The sequence below is a fragment of the Phascolarctos cinereus genome, unplaced genomic scaffold (assembly GCF_003287225.1).
Source record: "Phascolarctos cinereus isolate Bilbo 61053 unplaced genomic scaffold, phaCin_HiC Scaffold_3;HRSCAF=262, whole genome shotgun sequence".
Taxonomy (NCBI): domain Eukaryota; kingdom Metazoa; phylum Chordata; class Mammalia; order Diprotodontia; family Phascolarctidae; genus Phascolarctos; species Phascolarctos cinereus.
In genome coordinates, this window is record NW_027555736.1 from 256,762,603 (window position 1) to 256,781,557 (window position 18,955).

An 18,955-nucleotide genomic window follows, 5' to 3' on the forward strand; every position below is an offset into this window, starting at 1 on the left:
CCGGGGGACTCGAAGTTTGACAAGGCAAAGTTTAGGAGATGAAGTGAGCTCTGAGGATAGCCATGAAGTTGGAAGAAGTAAGTCATAAATTCTGGCAGGCAGGTTTGAGGATTCAATGAGACTGGAACTAGAAGACAGAGCAAGGAGGTGCTAAGCAAGCTATAGGAATAGATGTATGGACTCAAAAGAGATGTAAGGGGGAGGGTAGGAGATGAATAGTTAACAGGAAGAAGCAAACATCAAGAACAAGAAATGAGCTATAAGAAACTGCAGGAGTAGAATAGATGCTGCAAGAACAAGGCTTAAAGTTGCAAGAGGTATGGGTTCTGGACCAGCAGAGCAGTGGAGCATGTACTTGTAAGAGTATTTGTGGGTCAAACTAGGAAAGAGTACAAGGCATGGAAGATGGAGCTGAAAAGCTGAACAAATACAGGGAGGGATGATGAGAGGAACAAATTATGAGCTGGCAAGAGGCCCAGGAACTAAATCCTAGGTGATTCAGAGTCTGACAGTGGCAGAGTTAAGGGTCTGGTCAGAAAGGAGTAAGAAGTGTCAGATGGAATAGGGGGTAAGTGAAGAGGTGAAAGGAGCTAACCCAAAGGAAACAATTGTTAGAAACTACAGAGGCCAAGAGAGGGTTATGGGCAGAAGAGATAAGGGTGAGGGAGGGGAAAGGGAAGAAGTAAAAGATACTGGGAAAACAAGGGAAAAGAAAACAGATGGTCACAAATGCAATGCCAAGGGAGACAGGAATACAAAACGAGCTAGCCATAGGCACAGAAACTGAGAACACCTGAATACCAGAAACTGAGAGGGCAGCCAGGGAGTCATGGAGAAAAGAAACTCAAGTATGGGAATTTGGTAGTACAAAGCTGCGCAAGGAATAGGAAAGAGACTAGATTCTATGGAGGGCTGATGAAGCAGTGTTCAGAAATAAGGCCTGAAGATCATGGAAATGCTGAAAAAGAAAAAAGCAGAGTGAAGGAGAAGTGGATGGAAAAGGGGACTCACAGAGTAAGCTATGAAAGGGAGTCTTTGCTTTAGGTGCTCAGATAAAGGAAACACAAGGTAGACAGAGCTTAGGAGTTGGGCTGGGAGAGAGGTGATATAACAAGGAGCACAGTATTTAGGAAACAGGCTTGAGGGGACATCTGAGATTAAAGAGGCAGAGCATTAAGATATAAGAAAGGCTATGGGAAGCAGATGTGAACTGTAAAAGGGACATAGGACTGAGCTCAAAGAAGACAGAAGAGAGGGAAGAACTCTGAAGTGCTGAACATGGAGCTAGCAGGAGGATGAAGGAGATGTAGATCCTGGGGTTAAGAGTGAGCCCAAGGCCGAAGGGGAGAAAATATTGAACCTAGAAAGGGGTAGGGATACCCTAAGAAGAACGGCAGTGACAAAGGAGTTAAAAGTCATATGGTGAAGTGCCTCAGCAGCCAGAATGAGCAGTAACATGAATTTGTAAGGATAAATGTATCCAGGACAATTCTGGCCACTGCACCCAGACCAGGCTGCTCCAGGACATAGGGACTGAGCACCAAAAAATTAATGTTCTGAGGCAGACAGAGCTCTAAGACCTGGCTGAGAAGGGTGTGAGGAATAGGGTTTAGGAGACACAGGATCTGACAGGGCAAGCCTCATATGGGAGCTGACATACAACCAGATCCAGAGTCTTAACTCAGGACAGGTCTTTCCTTTTCCTCCACTATCATTACTCCCAGCTTCTGAGAAGAGGAGGCCAGAGCTCATTGTGCAAAAATACCCCTAATATCAGCCTGTGAAAAACAATGTCCATCAGAATACGAAGCATAGCCCCCTCCCCCAAATTCCTTAATCTATCACCTCCCTGCAGCTTCTAGGCTCTGGACACCTCTTTCTGATTTCAAGTTCCATGTCCCTTTGATCAAGATTTCACCTCTTTAAAAATGTGGGCTAGAGACTATGGTGCAAAATTCCCCAAGCTCCATACCTCCCTAAGGATAGCACCAGGATAGAAAGGAGAGGGGAAGATGGGGAAAAGAAGTACAGATTTAATCAGAGCGGCTGAGCAGGCATGCAGGCAGGGGCCATAAGGAGTAAGAGTGCAGGGAATACAAATGGGAGCATGGAAGCCAGAACAGAGGAAAGGGGGATAACAAGGTCAAAATGGCACAGTATTAGGGGAGCAGGTCTGAGAGGACAAGGCTGAGAGGAACAGGAGTTCCAGAGTTGTTGAGAGGGGAGCAGAAACCCCGGAAGCCCCACAAAACCTAGAGGCAGTACCTGGTATGAACTGGCAGATAACAGAGCACAGGAAATGAGGGAAGGTTAATAGTAGTAACTAACATTTATACCATGCTTTAAAGTTTGCAAGCAAATTCAAGATAATGAGCACGATGGATATCATTATCACCTTTTCTTACAAATGAGAAAACTAAGACTCAGAGTGTGATGATGGTTACACAGCTTATCAGACAGGGTTTCAGTCTAGGTTTTCCTAATTACAATTCCAACTGTTCAATTTGCCACAATACTTCAAGACAAGGGTCAGGGGCCCAAAGCTGAAGAGGGCAAAGGACTGAGATGACAGAGGGAAGAATTGAATGATGAAAGGGCAAAGAGAACAGGACTGAGGGGCAGAACTGAGGGGTAAGGAAGTGACAAGCTGATAAGAAGAGTAATAAGATAAGATGGCAGGGAAACGAAAAGAAAAAGAATAAGGCTAAGGATGAAAGGGATCTGTTGATGATAAGAATGAGGCACAAGGCTAAGACAGTAGAATGCAGAAGGCAGAGTACTTGGAACTAAGAGGAAAAGACTCATTAATATCCTCCATTCCTGTGCCCTATCCCAGGAAAGATATAAGGAAACTCTGGTCTAAAGCTGCCATGTATCAGGTCCACACCTGACACTTTCCCCTGGTGAGATATGTTTCAAGCTCAGAACAAACACCAGCTCTTATGCCAGAACTAAGAGGATCACAGGCTTGAAATCTGGAAAAGACAATTTTAACTTAGTTTTAACATGCAGTTTTAATGTACATTTTACCAGTAAGGAGATAAGGATTCAAATCCAGGTGTTCCAAATCCTGCGTTCTTTCCATAAAACCACTGCTGCCTCCCACTGTAAGGGCTGAGAAAACTCCCAGGGCAGGAGAGGGGCAGCTTTTCCTCCCCAACTAGCCCACCAGAACATGTTACCACTGAAAGCCCTGCCAGCCAAATCACACAACAATGTGGCCATATTGGCCATCTCCTCTTCCCAGAAGAACTGACGAGAAAAAGATTAGTAGTAAAAGACTTCTCTACAAGAATAGGAGGACCCTAATGATTATGTTCCAGGTCACACAGCTCCTGGTAGTCAGTGGGACAGTAATACCTGAAGGAAGGAAAAGTCCCAAGCAAGTAGAATCTGACTCCATACTCTTATGATCTAAGTTGAGAGCTCAATGGGTTCATATTGGTGTTTCTATTACAAAGTCTGTCTCTGTCTTTTTTAATAGCCAGTCGCAAAGCTCCATCTGTCTTTCCCCTGGCACCCAAATGTGGACAGGAAACCTCCTCCAAAATAGCTCTGGGCTGCCTGGTGTCAGGCTACTTCCCTAAGCCTGTGGAAGTGACATGGAATTCAGGAGCCATCTCCAGTGGAATCCAGACTTATCCCTCTGTTCTCCAGTCCTCAGGACTCTACACCTCAAGCAGTCAATTGACAGTTCCTACAGATGCTTTGAACAGCCAATCATACACCTGCAATGTGGTCCACCAAGCCACATCCACCAAGATTAACAAGAAAGTTGGTGAGAAGGAAGGGGAATGAATACAGGGCAGAGGGTGGACATTTATGGTTTTAGAGATCTGTGGGGATGGGAGAGGATAAAGATGGGGCAGCAAAAGTTACATGTGGTTAAAAAAAAAAGTCTTCAGACTGGGGGAAAGATTGATCTGGGAGAGGTAGAGAAGCTATATAGAGACTAAGGAGATCCTATAAAATTGTGCTTCCTCCTGTCCTGGGGGAAGTTCTTTATGTATAGGAAGAATGAATTTAATATAATTCTAGATCCTATAATAATAATGATGATAATAGCTAACATTTATAAAGCACTTAACTATGTTCCAGGCACTATGCTTAGTGCTTTACAATTATTTTCTCATTTGAGCCTCATGGTCACCCTGCAAGGTAGGTGCTATTATTATCCTCATTTTACAGATGAAGAAACTGGAGCAAAAAGAAGCTAAGTGACTTGCACAAGGTCACACAGCTAGTAAGTATCTGAGGCCAGATGTGAACTCAGGTCTTCTTGACTCCAGGCCCAGGGTCTAATCTACTGTGCCATTAGCTGCCTAGCTACCTGGGAGAGAAAATAATTTCTTGGGCTACAAATCTATGAGTTTCGGTGATCTGGCTTCAGGATGAAAAGACAGTTCTTTTATAGACAATTACTTTGACAGACATCTACACTCATATAGAAATGACTAAAAATGAGGGAGGTTGAGTAGCAAGTCAGAACTCTTTGAAAATTCAGTCTGATGGTCCTAATGTTTAGATTGGAAATACTAACTCTAGACTTAAGTACAAAACCAGTATAAGAAACATATATAAGCTATTTATCTACCCTTTTCTTTTTCAGAAATCAGTGATTCCTCAAATTCCTGCAAATGCCAAGGTATTGGTGCAGGGAAGGGGGGAGTAGGGGTGTTCCGACTGCCTCCATGGACCTGCTAAGCACTGAGCAGGAAACCAATCAGGGTTGCCAGGGCAATAGTGGGGAAGAGCTGGAATCCCAGGGCAAGCAGGTTCTTGGGAACAAGAACACGCGGTTGGTTAAACGTCTCCTATGATATTGGGGGACAAGAATGAAACAAAGGCATCTTTGGAGTAAAGCCTATAGAAGAACCCTTAGGAAAGATATTGGGATTTTCCAACAAATGGCCATGACTGCAGAGTGGCTATGACCCCTACACATCAAGGGAGAACTCTTAAAGTCCAGTCTGAGAGAATCGCTGTATCCAAAAAAGACCTGAAGTTTTTAATGGACTTTATGTTCATTAAATGGACTAATATAAATGCTCATTGTGATATGACAGCTACCAAACCAGTGCAATCTCAGGATACATTGAAAGGCAGCCCAGGACCAGGGAGGTGGTAGTCTCACTGTGTTCTACCTAGGCAGATCACCTTTGGAGTACTGAACACAGATTCAGTTTTTGTTACCACATTTTAGTAAGAATAATGACAAGGTACTATTGTTACCACAGTGGTAAAGGAACTCTGTTATGTCATATGAGAAAGGGATAAAGGAACAGGGAATATTTATCTCAGAGAAAATGCTTGCAGGATGGGGGAAGAGGGGAGAAAGAGTATGATCGTTATATGATATGCAGCTATTTGAAGGGCTGTCACATGTGGAAAAGGAATTAGCCTTGTTCTGCTTAGTCCAAGAAGGCAAAATTGAGGAGCTATGGTCAAAAATTGTGAAGAGTTTAATTTAGTCTGGCTATGAGGAGAAACTTCCTAATAGGGCTATCCAAAAGTAGAATGGATGCTTCAGGTGGAATTGGGCTCCCCCTCGCTGAGATTCTTCAGGCAAAGGCTAGATGATCTTTCTTTAAGTGTGGTACAAAGGGAATTCTTGTTGGGGAGCTTATTGGACTCTGAGGTCCCTTATAAATCAGATTCTGTAGTTCTAGGAGAATGAGATGAGCATGCAGGTAGAGTTTGGGGACAAGTATGGAAAGTTTGAATGATGGACTAAGGGTCCCCCAAAACAGTCTGAGCACATTATACTTTGGGCCCTGGAAAGTTGGTGACTAACATCTGTTTTCTTTCAGCATGTGATGTCAGTGGACCTTCTGTATTCCTCTTCCCTCCAAACCCTAAGGACACACTCACAACCTCAGGAGTCCCTAAAATCACCTGTAAGGTGATTGATGTGAGTGATTCGTCAGAGGTTCGTATTACCTGGTTGAAAGGTGATAACATAATTGACAGTCCTAAACCAAAACGGGACAGGCTAAACAATGGCACCTTTCAAGTGGTCAGCACTATCCCTGTAGAACACCGAGAATGGCTGAATGGCATGGCGTACACCTGCAAAGTTGAAAACGACGAATTACCATCTCCTGAGAAAAAAACCATCTCCCACCCTAAGGGTAAGAAGACTGGACTTCTTGGAGCCACAAATGAGTTTAAGCCTGCCCTTAGCCCTAAAAACTTCTTCTAAAGAGGTCAGGGACTCCATTACTCCAAAGAAATTGCAACTTACCCCAACTTTAGGCTGTAGTAGAAAGAGAACTACGAGATTTGTCATATGATCTGGTTTCAATTTCTCTTTCTATCACTTCCTAGCTGTGTGACCTAGGCCTCATTTAGTTCATCTGTAAAATTAGGTCCTTTCCAACGTTCCAGTCCTGTGATCTCATGAAGTTCTTCCCCTAATACTCCTAAGCACAAAGTGCTGAGAGGTACAAATGAATCTTTCAGTTTTCTAAATAGGGGCACTGAACTTCAGGAAGATAAGTTTCTTAGCCTCACAGATTGTCAAATCTACATGTCCTCACTCCCAGATAAGAGTTTTTATCTCTAGAAACCATAGCCTTTTACAGGCTCTAGGCAGGGAAGAATTTATCCAGTGATGTACCGAGAACCAGTAAAGAATGAGATAGACAAAAGACAAATTGAAATTTAAGAAAAACTTCCAAGTAGGAAGAGTGTGGTGATGTTTAGGGGGAGGGAGGAGGAGAGGAAGACCTTTATCTTTTTGCATGGAAAACTACTAAATCAAGTTATACTTACTCCTTGCTTCCAATGTTTCTCCATTAGTCAAAACACCCTAAGTCTCTCTCTTCATAAGCCTGGTTTCAGGGGGGAATAATGTTTGATCAGGACAGAGTAAGGTCAGGATTCCTTTGTGGGAGAGTTTGCCCCTATGACCAGGGGAAAATGTGTCTTCAGTGGGTAAGAAAGCAAAGAAAGTATTTTTAAAAAAAGTCAATACTCACAATTCCAAAGTAAAGGAAACTAAAATTAGAGGAAGAGTCAAGGAAAAAGATGGTGTAACTAGCAGGGAGCTCAATAAGGAACATAAATAGGAAGAGAATTTGTTTTCTGGGGAGGGAAAAGAGAGTTATGTGATGATATCTGAGTCCCTTTAGCTCCAGAGTCTGTTAATCTACAATACTATAGCAGAGAGACCCAGCCTTCCCAGGGTAACGCTCACATTTTCTCCTCTTTCCAAAGGTGACAAAAAGAAGCCTGATGTGTATGTCTTTGCCCCACATCCTGAGGAGTTGAAGCATAAAGACACTGTTAGTATTACCTGCCTCGTACAAAATTTCTTCCCTGACGAAGTTGTTGTTGAATGGCAATGCAACAACAATCGGGAATGTGAAGAGAATCATTCCACCACCCAAACCGTGAAGGAAAATGGCACCTTCTTTCTCTACAGCAAGCTCAATGTGAAGAAAAGAAAATGGCAAGAGAATAACTCCTACACCTGCGTGGTGCTACACGAGGCCCTTCCGAACCACTATACTGAGAGGACAATCTCTGCATCCCCGGGTAAATGAGAAAGCAAAGAGAATCTCACACACACACACACACACACACACACACACACACACACACACACACATTCTCGCACGCACACACACATTCACACATACGCATTTCCCATCCCCTCCTCCAGCGATAGCCAGTTTGGAGGATCTCCCTGTCTACTTCTTTCCTTATCCCAATTCCCCACCATGGGGCCTTCCCTCCTTCACATTTTCTCGAGTCTGGGGATGGAAGCCCCACATGCAAATTGTAAATGTAAACTTCCCATTATCCTCAAGCAAAACAATAAAACACCCAGCACCATATCTGGAATCCCTCTGACTGGACTGGTTCTTTCTGGAACTGACTCCTGGGAAAGTATTAAGAAAGGGGAAGCATTGTCCAATCCTGCAGCTGGCACCAATATCAGTAGTCGTGGTAATCAAGGAACACAGTCCAAAAATCTCTTCCTCACCAAAAGAGAGAGAGAGAGAGAGAGAGAGAGAGAGAGAGAGAGAGAGAGAGAGCGCAAGGAAGAGTTGACCTCGTATCTCAGCCCACTATACTTCAGCAAGGGGTCTTTTGGTGTAAAAAGGACCTGCATGGAGTCTATCACTACTGCCACCCAGGGGTTCATGTTATGAATAACACAGGGCTGCAAACAAAGAGTGATAGCAATTTAATATACTAGTGCTAAGTACAACATGCATCCATGAGGATTTGATTAGGGAACATTCTGTGTGTCAAAGATAAAAGGTATAAGATGTCACTTACCCTAGCCCAGAGGGACATGCAGACAGTGAGCCATTCCCCTATCCTCATGGTTTCCATCATATCTGCTTCACTCCACCTCTAGGAATTGGGCCCAGTGGTTTACAAAGCCATGAGGGGAGGTGCTCTGGAATGACTAAAGGGGCTCCCAAAAAAATTATGACCTCCCAATTTTATTGTACATGAACATGAATTAGGATAATGTGTCCTTGCGAGGCCAGTGAGTTTATAAGTATGACTATAAATTTATGTGTCTGTTAAGTCTGTGTGTGTGTGTGTATGTATAAATATGTTTACCATTATATAGATAAGATTTAGGTATTTGAATGAATTTTTTTCAAAGTTTTAGCTATATAGACTAATACTTATTGTGTGACTGTGTGAATGTGCTTTTTCATCAATTAGGATGTGAATTTATGTCTTTCTTTACATTTGTGTGAAATGCCTTCTCTACGTGGGACAAGTAATCCATCTCCTCTCACCAGGCCAGCTGTGGCCCCAATTTTCTTTTTTCCCTCAATGAAATAACTCACTCTTCTCTCCACACTCAGACATCCCACACATGGATAAAAAAAAATAGTTGTGAGAAGATGTACTAATTACAGTGTATTAATGTACAATTCACGTTTACTAGTTATACTCAGCTTTCACCCTCATGCTGAACATGCTTTGTTACCTCTACAAATTCATGAAGACTATGAGATGACTGATCCCAGCCTGAAGTCCTCTCAATTCCTCTCACCTGTTCAATATTCTTCCGTGCCCAATTCACCCCCTCAAAAACACACATACACACACATGCCATACCTTATACACAAGTTGGACTCACACATGAATCATAAACACAGTCACTCATACTTAGATACAAACACTGTCTCACACACACGCTTATTCACACACAGGGAGATGAGCACATGTGTACATGCTGACCAAAACTTATTACCCTTGTGCACTCCAAAATAGAATAAAATCAGGATGGACAACAGTCAGTGATGAAAATAGTAACAAACTCACTTGAAAACATACCAGTTCATATGCAATATTGTATATTCTCACTCACACGAATCCCCAAAATTAAAAGATACACAATATACATGATTGCTCAAGCTACAACACAGAATATGTGGATGCATTCTCACATACACTTGTTCTTATAATCAGCAGTCTCATATGCACTCAAAATAGAAACACATCTACTTTGAAAATTATACTTATATACTCAAAATTATCCTCACATTCATGTTCACGCCAATACACACAGACAATTCAAAATTTTTCTCATAATCATACAATCAAACATATAGACAGCCACACTCACATATTCATTCGTTCTCCTCTTTCACTTAAACTTGGAATTGTACCAACTCTGACAGACACAAACACACTTATGTTCGTAGTAAGATACTCATACATGTTCACATTTATCCACAATCAGACTCTAATGCTCAGTCATACACATACACTCACTTTCAAAATCAGATGTTCACCTTTCAAGTCAATTCAGTTCTACAAACATTTATTAAGCACATACCATATGCAAAATACACATACACATATTCATGTACTTTGGGGCTCAAAAAATAATGACCCTATATCTCCTATCCTTCCTGATGGCTCCACACAAGGCTATATATCCAGAGTAATGTCCAGTTTTTCCCAGTGACATCATAAAAGTGTAGCATCTCTTAAGGGGAGGATGTTCAAGGGACATGCTAGCAAGGCTGCCTCACATAAGAACTTTCTGGAACTGTAGTCGTGCCACTCAGCAGCAGCTATTCTGGAATAGACTCATATTCAGATTGACATTCCAAGCCATCAACCAAACTCCAGTCCTAGCCTCCAAAAGGACAAGTAAAGAACAGGAAAAAATAGGAGTGACTAGATCAAGGTCTAGGCAAGATCTTTGGTATTGACCCTTGGAAGAACTCAGTTAGAATGAGCAACAAGAGAAGAAGCGAAAATGAAGGATAGAGTCACAACTCACTTAGAGGGAGGAGGGATCAGCATGTTCCCTAGACATGCCTTGAATAGTCCAGTGAGGATAAGAAGAGACCCTGAAAATGCATCTCTATTTCTTTCAAAGAAACAGGATTACTCCTAAGAGGATTGCCACAGTTGAAGGATCTTGGATGTCGCCTCCTAAGAAGAGCTTATAGAGATACCAGTAGGCAAGAGATCAATGGGGAACCAAGAAGTCAAAACACACCCCATAAAAATAGCTTACACAGAAACTTTTCCTCATGCAACCCTATCTCCATTTCCAATCCACCTTTCCCAATTCTAATCCTCATTAGCATGTACTTTATTTTCATCTCACACACACAAACCTTTGCCATTCTAATCCCTAATTCCTCAATCCCCTCTCTTAGACAATGGAAGGAGTAAAAGTCATAGGAGAGCCAAATGTGATGTCTTAAGGGTTTCCCTGCCCTTAGCCCTCCACAGAGAGAAATCATCAACTTATTTCTTCCCCTTTACCTCTCCACAGAATTGATACCAGATGAGAACTGTGCTGAGACCAGGGATGGAGAGCTGGATGGGCTGTGGACCACAATATCTATCTTCATCACTCTCTTCCTCCTCAGTGTGTGCTACAGTGCCACTGTCACCCTGTTCAAGGTCAGAGAGTCCTATGTATGATTTCTCCCTTTATTCTTCCTTTGCCAATGTGCCCTCCTATTGTACTACTCATACCCTCCCACAGAGATTAAGATACAAGGAGGGTTCTGGGCTTTCAACTCAGAGAGAATAAACCAGATTCCACTGGTCAACCCTATCCTGACCCCGTACTGAGGACTTCACTAATCTCCAAGGAAAGAAGAACCCCTTTCATCTTCCCTCGGTCCCTCACACTTATCCCCTCTACTATCCTGATTCTTATGGAAGGAGCGTGACTGATAAGGGAGAAAGATAGTGGCTAGGCAGCCCTGTCCTAAAATCTTGACTTTCATTCCATCCTTTTTGTGTTATTCTGCAGGTAAAGTGGATCTTCTCCTCTGTGATGGAGTTAAAGCAGCCAATGATCCCTGACTATAGAAACATGATGGGGCAAGGAGCCTAAGAGAAGGTGCTGTACCCCCATCTCCCAGAGACAAACCTTAAATGGAGTGAGAACCTCACCATGATTTCCTCAAAACAGCAGAAACATCTCCACATCACAATCAAATCCAGCTTCTCCCTGAACACAGACATTCACCAATGTCCCTTAGCATGGGACAAAGACTCTTTTGCCTCTTCTGTTGCCCAAGACCAGCTCAGGAAAATGGAACCTCTGTCTAACAAAGGTCTCATTCTTCATGTATTGCCTTTCTCTCACAGGATCAGCAGAATAGGGATGCAAAGGAAAAGAGAATAGAAGCTACATGGCCTATAGTGAAGGCTGAGGAAAGACCAGCATCATCGTTGTGTAAGACATAATTGATAGATGTACTCATATTCATTCAAATCAAACAGAATTTCTCCTTTGGTACTTCTTTTATGGAATATGTGTGGTTGGCATTTTCCAGGCCTGTGTCCACACCCATCCACTGCCCCAGCTCACTAAAAGCTAGGCTGTAGTGCCATGCTCCTTTCTTTAGTGTTAACTGGAAATGACCACATCTGTGCTTTTATTGCTCCATAAGTAGTTGTAAGATAGTAACATTGTAAAAGTTATCTTCATTGCTAATGTGTAAATTATGTCTGCATGAGATGGGAGTTGAGGGAATGTTTAGAGGTTGAAGCTAGGCCAGGATATGTGTGAAATATATTCCCAGTACAGGAAATAGGTCCCAAACTATCACTCCCCAGAATTTTGGTGGGAGATGGACAAGTGGGTGCCAGGAAGAAAAGAAAGTTAGACTAAGTGATGACATAGATTGGTCACAAATTAGGCCCAGAGATACTTTGGTTGACTGATCTTAAGTCAAAGCCAAAATTAGCTCAAAGGGAAGAAACCTCTTATTGGATTAGCAAAATATTGGGATAAAAATTCTATTGTCTTTTATTTCTCAGTTTTCTCTTTAAGATAATTCCCCAAGAATTAGTTAATTAGTAAAATAATTCTTTAAAAATTTGACCTTGATTTTGGGCTAAAGAAGCATTTTTCTGTAACTAAAACAGGAAATTTGCATGTAGTTGATACTTAATAGATGTTGAATGAATGAATGAATCTGAGTTTCCCAGGATATAAGAAAAGGCTGGTTGCAGCAGGAAATAATTATTAGAAATTCCACCAATCACCCCAGCAAGTCTGAGGTTCTAGAGTTTGTAAGGAAAGAGATTTGGTAGGGGTAGGGCCAAAGTTGAGGGGAAGAGTGGCAATGAAAGTTGAAAGAAAGAAAGAAAGAAAGAAGAAAGGAAGAAAGAAAGAAAGAAAGAAAGAAAGAAAGAAAGAAAGAAAGAAAGAAAGAAGAAAGAAAGAAAGAAAGAAAGAAAGAAAGAAAGAAAGGAAGAAGAAAGAAAGAAAGAAAGGAAGAAAAGAAAGAAAGAAAGAAGAAGAAAGAAAGAAAGAAAGAAAGAAAGAAAGAAAGAAAGAAAGAAAGAAAGAAAGAAAGAAAGAAAGAAAGACAGACAGACACTGGTAACAATGTCAGAGAGAGAAGAAGGCATAAGCTAGAGATAATATGAAAGTAAAATTGACAACACATTGTCAATGTAAACTTGTAAATACATCAGGTGTAGAGGGTTAAAAGTCAAGGATGTGAGATTGTGAGCCTGGGTGACTGGGAGAATGTTCTTTATGATTTTATAACAGTCCCACAAGTCTCTTAGAATCTTTACTACCTCCTGGGAGTAGTTAGAGTGATGGGTTACTGTTCTATGGTCTAAGTGTTTGTCAGTGCAGGTTAATGAGTCTTTTGTGTTTTAAGCTTTTCTTTCACAGTACAGGAAATAGCTGTCCTATACCTGATATATACTACTTTGTACACTGAGTAACTTTTCTAAAAGGGATTTTGTTGATACCTTTTGGGGAAACTCTAGACATGAGCCATACCTAAGTTTTGTTTTAAGAGATTTTTTTTAATTGGGATACACCAAAAATAAATAATAACTGGGACCCTGTTTGTGAATAAGAATTAACAACAGGAGCCCAATGAGTCTCTTCATTTCCGACTATGTAGCAAGACTGCTCCATCATACTGTCAGGAACCTCATCGATGGGAAACCTCATAACCCTGCAAGATCACATCAGCCTGTGTACTGAGGCTTCATTAATACCCTCTGTCCCGGGTCCCTTCTCCTTGGAAGAGAGAGTAAAGAGTTCCTCCAAAAGCCTCAAGTTGAAGGCCCGTGCTAGCCATTGCCTCATTTCCTACCCAACTGCACTTCTTTGAACTTCATTGTGTCCTCTAGCTGGGTATCTTCATCCTGCTCCCATTTTCAACTTCCTTTTGTACTGTCTTCCCCATTAGGTTATGAGTTCCTTGAGGGAAGAGGCTATCTTTTTCTTTTCATGTTTGTATCTCCAGTGCTTAGCACTGGACTTAGCCTTACTGGACTGACAAAATCAAGAGAAAAACATGAATTCCCTCTCTTTAAAGTCCTTTGAAGCTCCTTCAGCACTGAATCTGGTCTACATGAGTCCAGTTAAAGAACTTCATGTGGGAAAAGGATGCTCCCCAAGACATAGGTAAAAAATATAAATATATTCTACATGTTACATTTATGTGTATGTAACACAATAAAAAACATTTGGTAGTGATTCAAGGAACAAAATTCTTTCAGATATATAAGTTGAAACAAAATGAATGGGATGAATAAATACAAAATGAAAATTAAAGTTGACAATAAATACATTAAAGGACTTTTTAAAAATCATTTAAGTTTTGTCATTGTTGTTAATGACTAGAAGAGTTGAAATAGTAATGAGGGGAATTGTAAAGTGACATTTAAGCAATTAAAAGTCAAACAAAAATCAATGAATGATAAAAATAAAATTGAAGAACAGGCCTAGGATTGATATAACAGAATTTTTAAAAGAATCTAATGAATGTCAGCATAAAATAACAAATTTGGAAAAACAAAGGGAGAAGTGCATGTATAAAATTAATTGGTATTCCAGCAAGCACTGAAAAAGAAAGAAAGCTATGGGTCATATTTGAAGATAAAGAAAACTTGATCAAGTAGAAAAGATAAGACCTAGTATGAATAAATTCAAATTAGTATTCATGAAGACATAATTGGTAAGCTACAAAATTACAAAAACAAATTTAAAGTAGTTCTCCAATATTCAACATAAGAAAAAGAATTTTTTTTAAGTATTTACTCAAGTAACATCAGAATTTTCAAAATTACAGAAGATCACAGAAGGACAACAAAAATACACTAAAGTATTTTTTCAATGATTGGGTCCCCAATCACTGACATGACCATATAGAAGTGACCATATTGTTTGAAAACAGAAGACTGTACTTCAAAAACTAAAAAAATTTATAAACAAAAATGTACAAGTAATGAGATACCTACAGCTGTAAAGGAAGAATTTTCAAGCTGACTGAATAAATTATTAACAAAAATAATAACACACTTTACTTCTTACTAGTTATAATTAATATTTAATACATACATAAATGCATATTTTATAAGTGGAATGTGAATGAAGATAGAGAATAGAACCATGATTGCATTAGTATAGGGAACTCCTAGATGAAGAAACTGCTTACCAATTCAAATAAGCATCTCTTCTATGGCTTGTAGTCTTAGAGAATTACTTAGGTCATTAAGAGGTTACCTGGGCATTTATTTCATATCTGTAAAATAAGAAGGTTGGACCAGATTGCTCTCAGATATCTTTTAGTTCTGCATCAATGATCCTATGATACTATGGTCCTTGCTGTTTATAATAAACACATTTAATGGCAAAAAAAAGTATACAGATTAATATAAGGTATGTAGACTAATGTAAGATTGTACTAAAATATATAAAAGCAAACGCAAGCTTAAAAATATAGGAGTGGCATTAATTTTATCTGAATTAAGTAGAATTCAAACTAGAAATTAGATTTTCCCAAGGCCACATAGCTAGTTAGTGTATGTCAGATGGAATAACCTAGGTCATGCTGACTCTGAAGCTGGCTCTCAATCTACTATCCTATGTTGCCTCTCATATATAAGAATGAATTATATAATTTTTTTCTAAATCTAATTGAAACCATCAAATGAGAATTTGTGTTAAAACGTGTATTACAATTAACATAAAAGGTAACACACAAATATATCCTTATTTACCAACAAAAAGACATTTAACACAGATGAGAACTAATTACAACAAAAAGGAAGAGAAAGCGAAAAGAACTGGTAAGCCAAAAGACAAAACTGTTATTTATAAAAAGAAGGTTAAACCACAGATACCTAAGGATTATCAATATAAAAATAGAAATAGAACTTGCTTTATAACTAGTTTCAAAAGTTGAGATAGAGAGGTAGAGTGGCACTAGAATTGGAGTAAGGAAAGGCTGGGCTCAAATTCCACCACACACCTACTATTTGTGTGTTCCTAGGTAAGTCATTTAACTGTATCTCAGTTTCCTCACATTTCAGATACGAGCACTGGACTCAATGGTCTCTCATATTCCCACTGGTTCTAAAATAGGTAGCCCTTTTTCTAGGCAACTCTGAGAAAAAGTAAAGAAAATATTAGAAAACAAATCCACATTTTACTCATAATTAACATTGAATTTTCCTATTAAAAGAAAAAGAGTTGTAGAATGGCTCAAGAAATAAAAATTCATCATGGTGCAGTGGGAAGGTCACTGAATTTAGAATCATAAGACCTTGGTTCAAATCTCATCTGTGCCACTTACTAAATCTGTGACCTTTGCTGAGTTACTTAAGTTTCTTGAGCCTCCATTTCCTCATCTGTTGGACTAGATTGCCTCTGAAGTATTTTCTGGTTCTATGTCAATGATTCTGTGACATAAAACTGCTCCTTACTATTTGCAATAAACACTTTTAATGCCAAAAAAAACCTATCTAGATTAATATTAAGAGGTTGGACATACATACGGACAAATAAAATTTTAAAAATAGGAGTGACATTAATATTATCTGATGAAATGTAATTCAGACTAGGAAACATTGAAAGAGAGAGAAGGGCATCATATAATGGTGAAAGTCAAAAATGGCAAATATGTAATGATACAGAAATTACACCATTAAATTCATAAAAGGTAGGTTAACTGTAATAGAGAATCAGGAAAATCTGGGTTTAAGATCTTCCTCTAACATATACGTCAATCCACCTCTTAGTCCCCCAAGCAAGATTATAAACTGCAAAACATTTGTTGATCTGTGTTGGTAGAGAGGGTTTCCTCACAAGAACTTCCTACTTCATGAAATCACAAATCCAACCCCTATGCTCCCCACAAAAAAAAACATAAGAAAAGTAAATAAAAACATAATATTAAGATACTTTAATACTCCATTATCAATGATAAATCAAATAAGAAAAATTAATAATAAATAAATCAAAGATCTGAAATGCTTATATTAGCAGTTGGAATCAACATATATATATGGCAAGAACTAAATGAGAGAAGTAGGTGATATACACTCTTTTCAAGTATACATGTAATAGTCATGAGAATTTCTTACACAATGGATCATAGAGAAATTTTTCAAAAATTCAAAAAGGTAGAAGTTATATCTGCTATATTTTCAGACCACAATGTAATCAAATAAGAATTAAATTACATGAGGAAACATTATAAAACTATATGAGAATTAAAAAACAATGTACTAAACCAATAAATGGTTTAAAGATATAATTTAGAGGGTGAGGTGCCAAGATGGTAGATTAGAGGCGAACCAACTAAACTCTCTCAATATAACTTTATATAAATAACTTTAAAATAATGCCTTAAATTTTGGAGCAGCAAAGCCAACAAAAGATCAGGGTGGGACATTTTTCTAACCAAAGAAAAATTTGAAAGTCAGCAGAAGTTTGTGACATCAGGGTGGAGGTCTGTCCAGAACCCACACACGCTATGGTGGCACCAGTAGCTTCAGGAGCTCTTAGCCCAAATGTAAAAGGATAAGACAACTGGTCAGAAAGAGATTACAGGGGACCCTTTGCTGGCACTGGGCACAACTGGCACTATTTTCCATACACAATTCTGGTTTACAGTTGCTGGGCATAGAGGAGTTCTGGTGGTCAGTCACAAGAGAGCAGAGGCCCTGGTCACAGTTCCAAGGAAAAGAGACCACTAGTGCTTGTGGCTGCAGGGGAGCAGGGGCCCTTCCTGGGTAAAGACCAGAACACAGAAGAGGAAAGCCATGACTACATCTCTCCCAGGATCACACCACCTTGGAAGCACCAAAAAATTTCAGACCCCTAGAACTAGCTCTGAAAATATCAGCACAAAAAAAGCCTGACACTTAGGGCAGTGCTTCCTCACTGCCAGGTGAGCAGAGACCAACTTTAACATAAATTTCATTCAAGAAATGGGCTGGAAAAATGAGCAAACCATGAAAAAAAAAGAATTTGACCATAGAAAGCTACTATGGTGTTCAAGGAAGACCAAGACATAAACTCAGAAGAAAACAATAAAGTGAAAATATCCAAAAACAAAATCTCAAAGAAAAATGCTAATTGAACCCAAATCCAACAAGAAGAGTTAAAGAAAGAGATAAGAGTGGTAGAGAAAAAAATGGGAAAGGAAGTTAGAGTAATGCAAGACAATTATGAAAAGAGAATTAACAGCTTGGTAAAAAGAGGCACAAGAAAAGGCTGAAGAAAATAACACATTAAAAGCCAGAATTATCCAAATGACAAAAAAAAAAAGGTACAAGAATTCACTGGAGAAAAAAACTCCTTAGGGGCCAGCAGGTGGCACAGTAGATAGAGCACCGACCTTGAAGTCAGGAGGACCTGGGTTCAAATCTGGCCTCAGACCAAACACTTGACACTTACTAGCTGTGTGACCCTGAGCAAGTCACTTAACCCCAATTGCCTAAAAAAGAAAAATCCTTTAAGAGGTAGAATTGGCCAAATGGAAAAGGAGGTACAAAAGCTCACTGAAGAACTAATTTCTTAAAATTCTGGGCCTCAGTTTTTCACATGCAAAATCAGGGGCCCATTCTTACTGATACCTATGATTTCTTCTACCTCTAAAACTATTATACTATGATCTTCCAAGTAACAGTCCAATTCAATTGTTGTTCAGTCATTTCAGTTGTGTCCAACTCTTCGTGACCCCATTTGGAGTTTTCTTGGCAAAGATACTGGAATGGTTTGCCATTTCCTTCAAGAAACTGAAGCAAACAGTAACTTATTCAGGGTCACACAGCTAGTAAGTGTCTGAGGCCAGATTTGAACTCAGGTAAGATGAGTCTTCCTGACTCCAGGCTCAGCCCTCAATCCACTGCACCACCTAGCTGTCCCTCCTGTTGTGTGATAAATGCTAAGGACATAAAAACAAAACAAACCTACAAAAAATAGTCCCTGCCTTTAAAGCGCTTACATTCTACTTGGGGCAGGGGGAGGAAAGAAAGGAGAAGATATAACATAAACTTGAGGATGCTGTCATGTGTCATGTCAAGTCTTCTCCAGGCAAAACATCACCACATTCCTTCAAATCATTGTCATATGGTACAAATTGACAACAACAAAATTAATTCAAGGCCTTTCACCATCCTGGTTACCTTCCTCTGGATGCTCACCAACTTAGCATATTCTTACTAAAATGCA

The 18,955-nt window shown here is 39.7% G+C and overlaps 1 gene segment (V, D, J or C); it reads left to right on the forward strand.

The window, feature by feature from the left end:
• Window positions 1-2,056: 2,056 nt before the first annotated feature.
• Window positions 2,057-12,619, forward strand: LOC110199883 (immunoglobulin heavy constant gamma 1-like). The segment is given in 7 exon segments: window positions 2,057-2,078; window positions 3,425-3,778; window positions 4,610-4,645; window positions 5,811-6,131; window positions 7,219-7,539; window positions 10,775-10,905; window positions 11,264-12,619. Coding segments are annotated over 7 exon segments (1,269 nt in total).
• The last annotated feature ends 6,336 nt before the right edge of the window (window positions 12,620-18,955 follow it).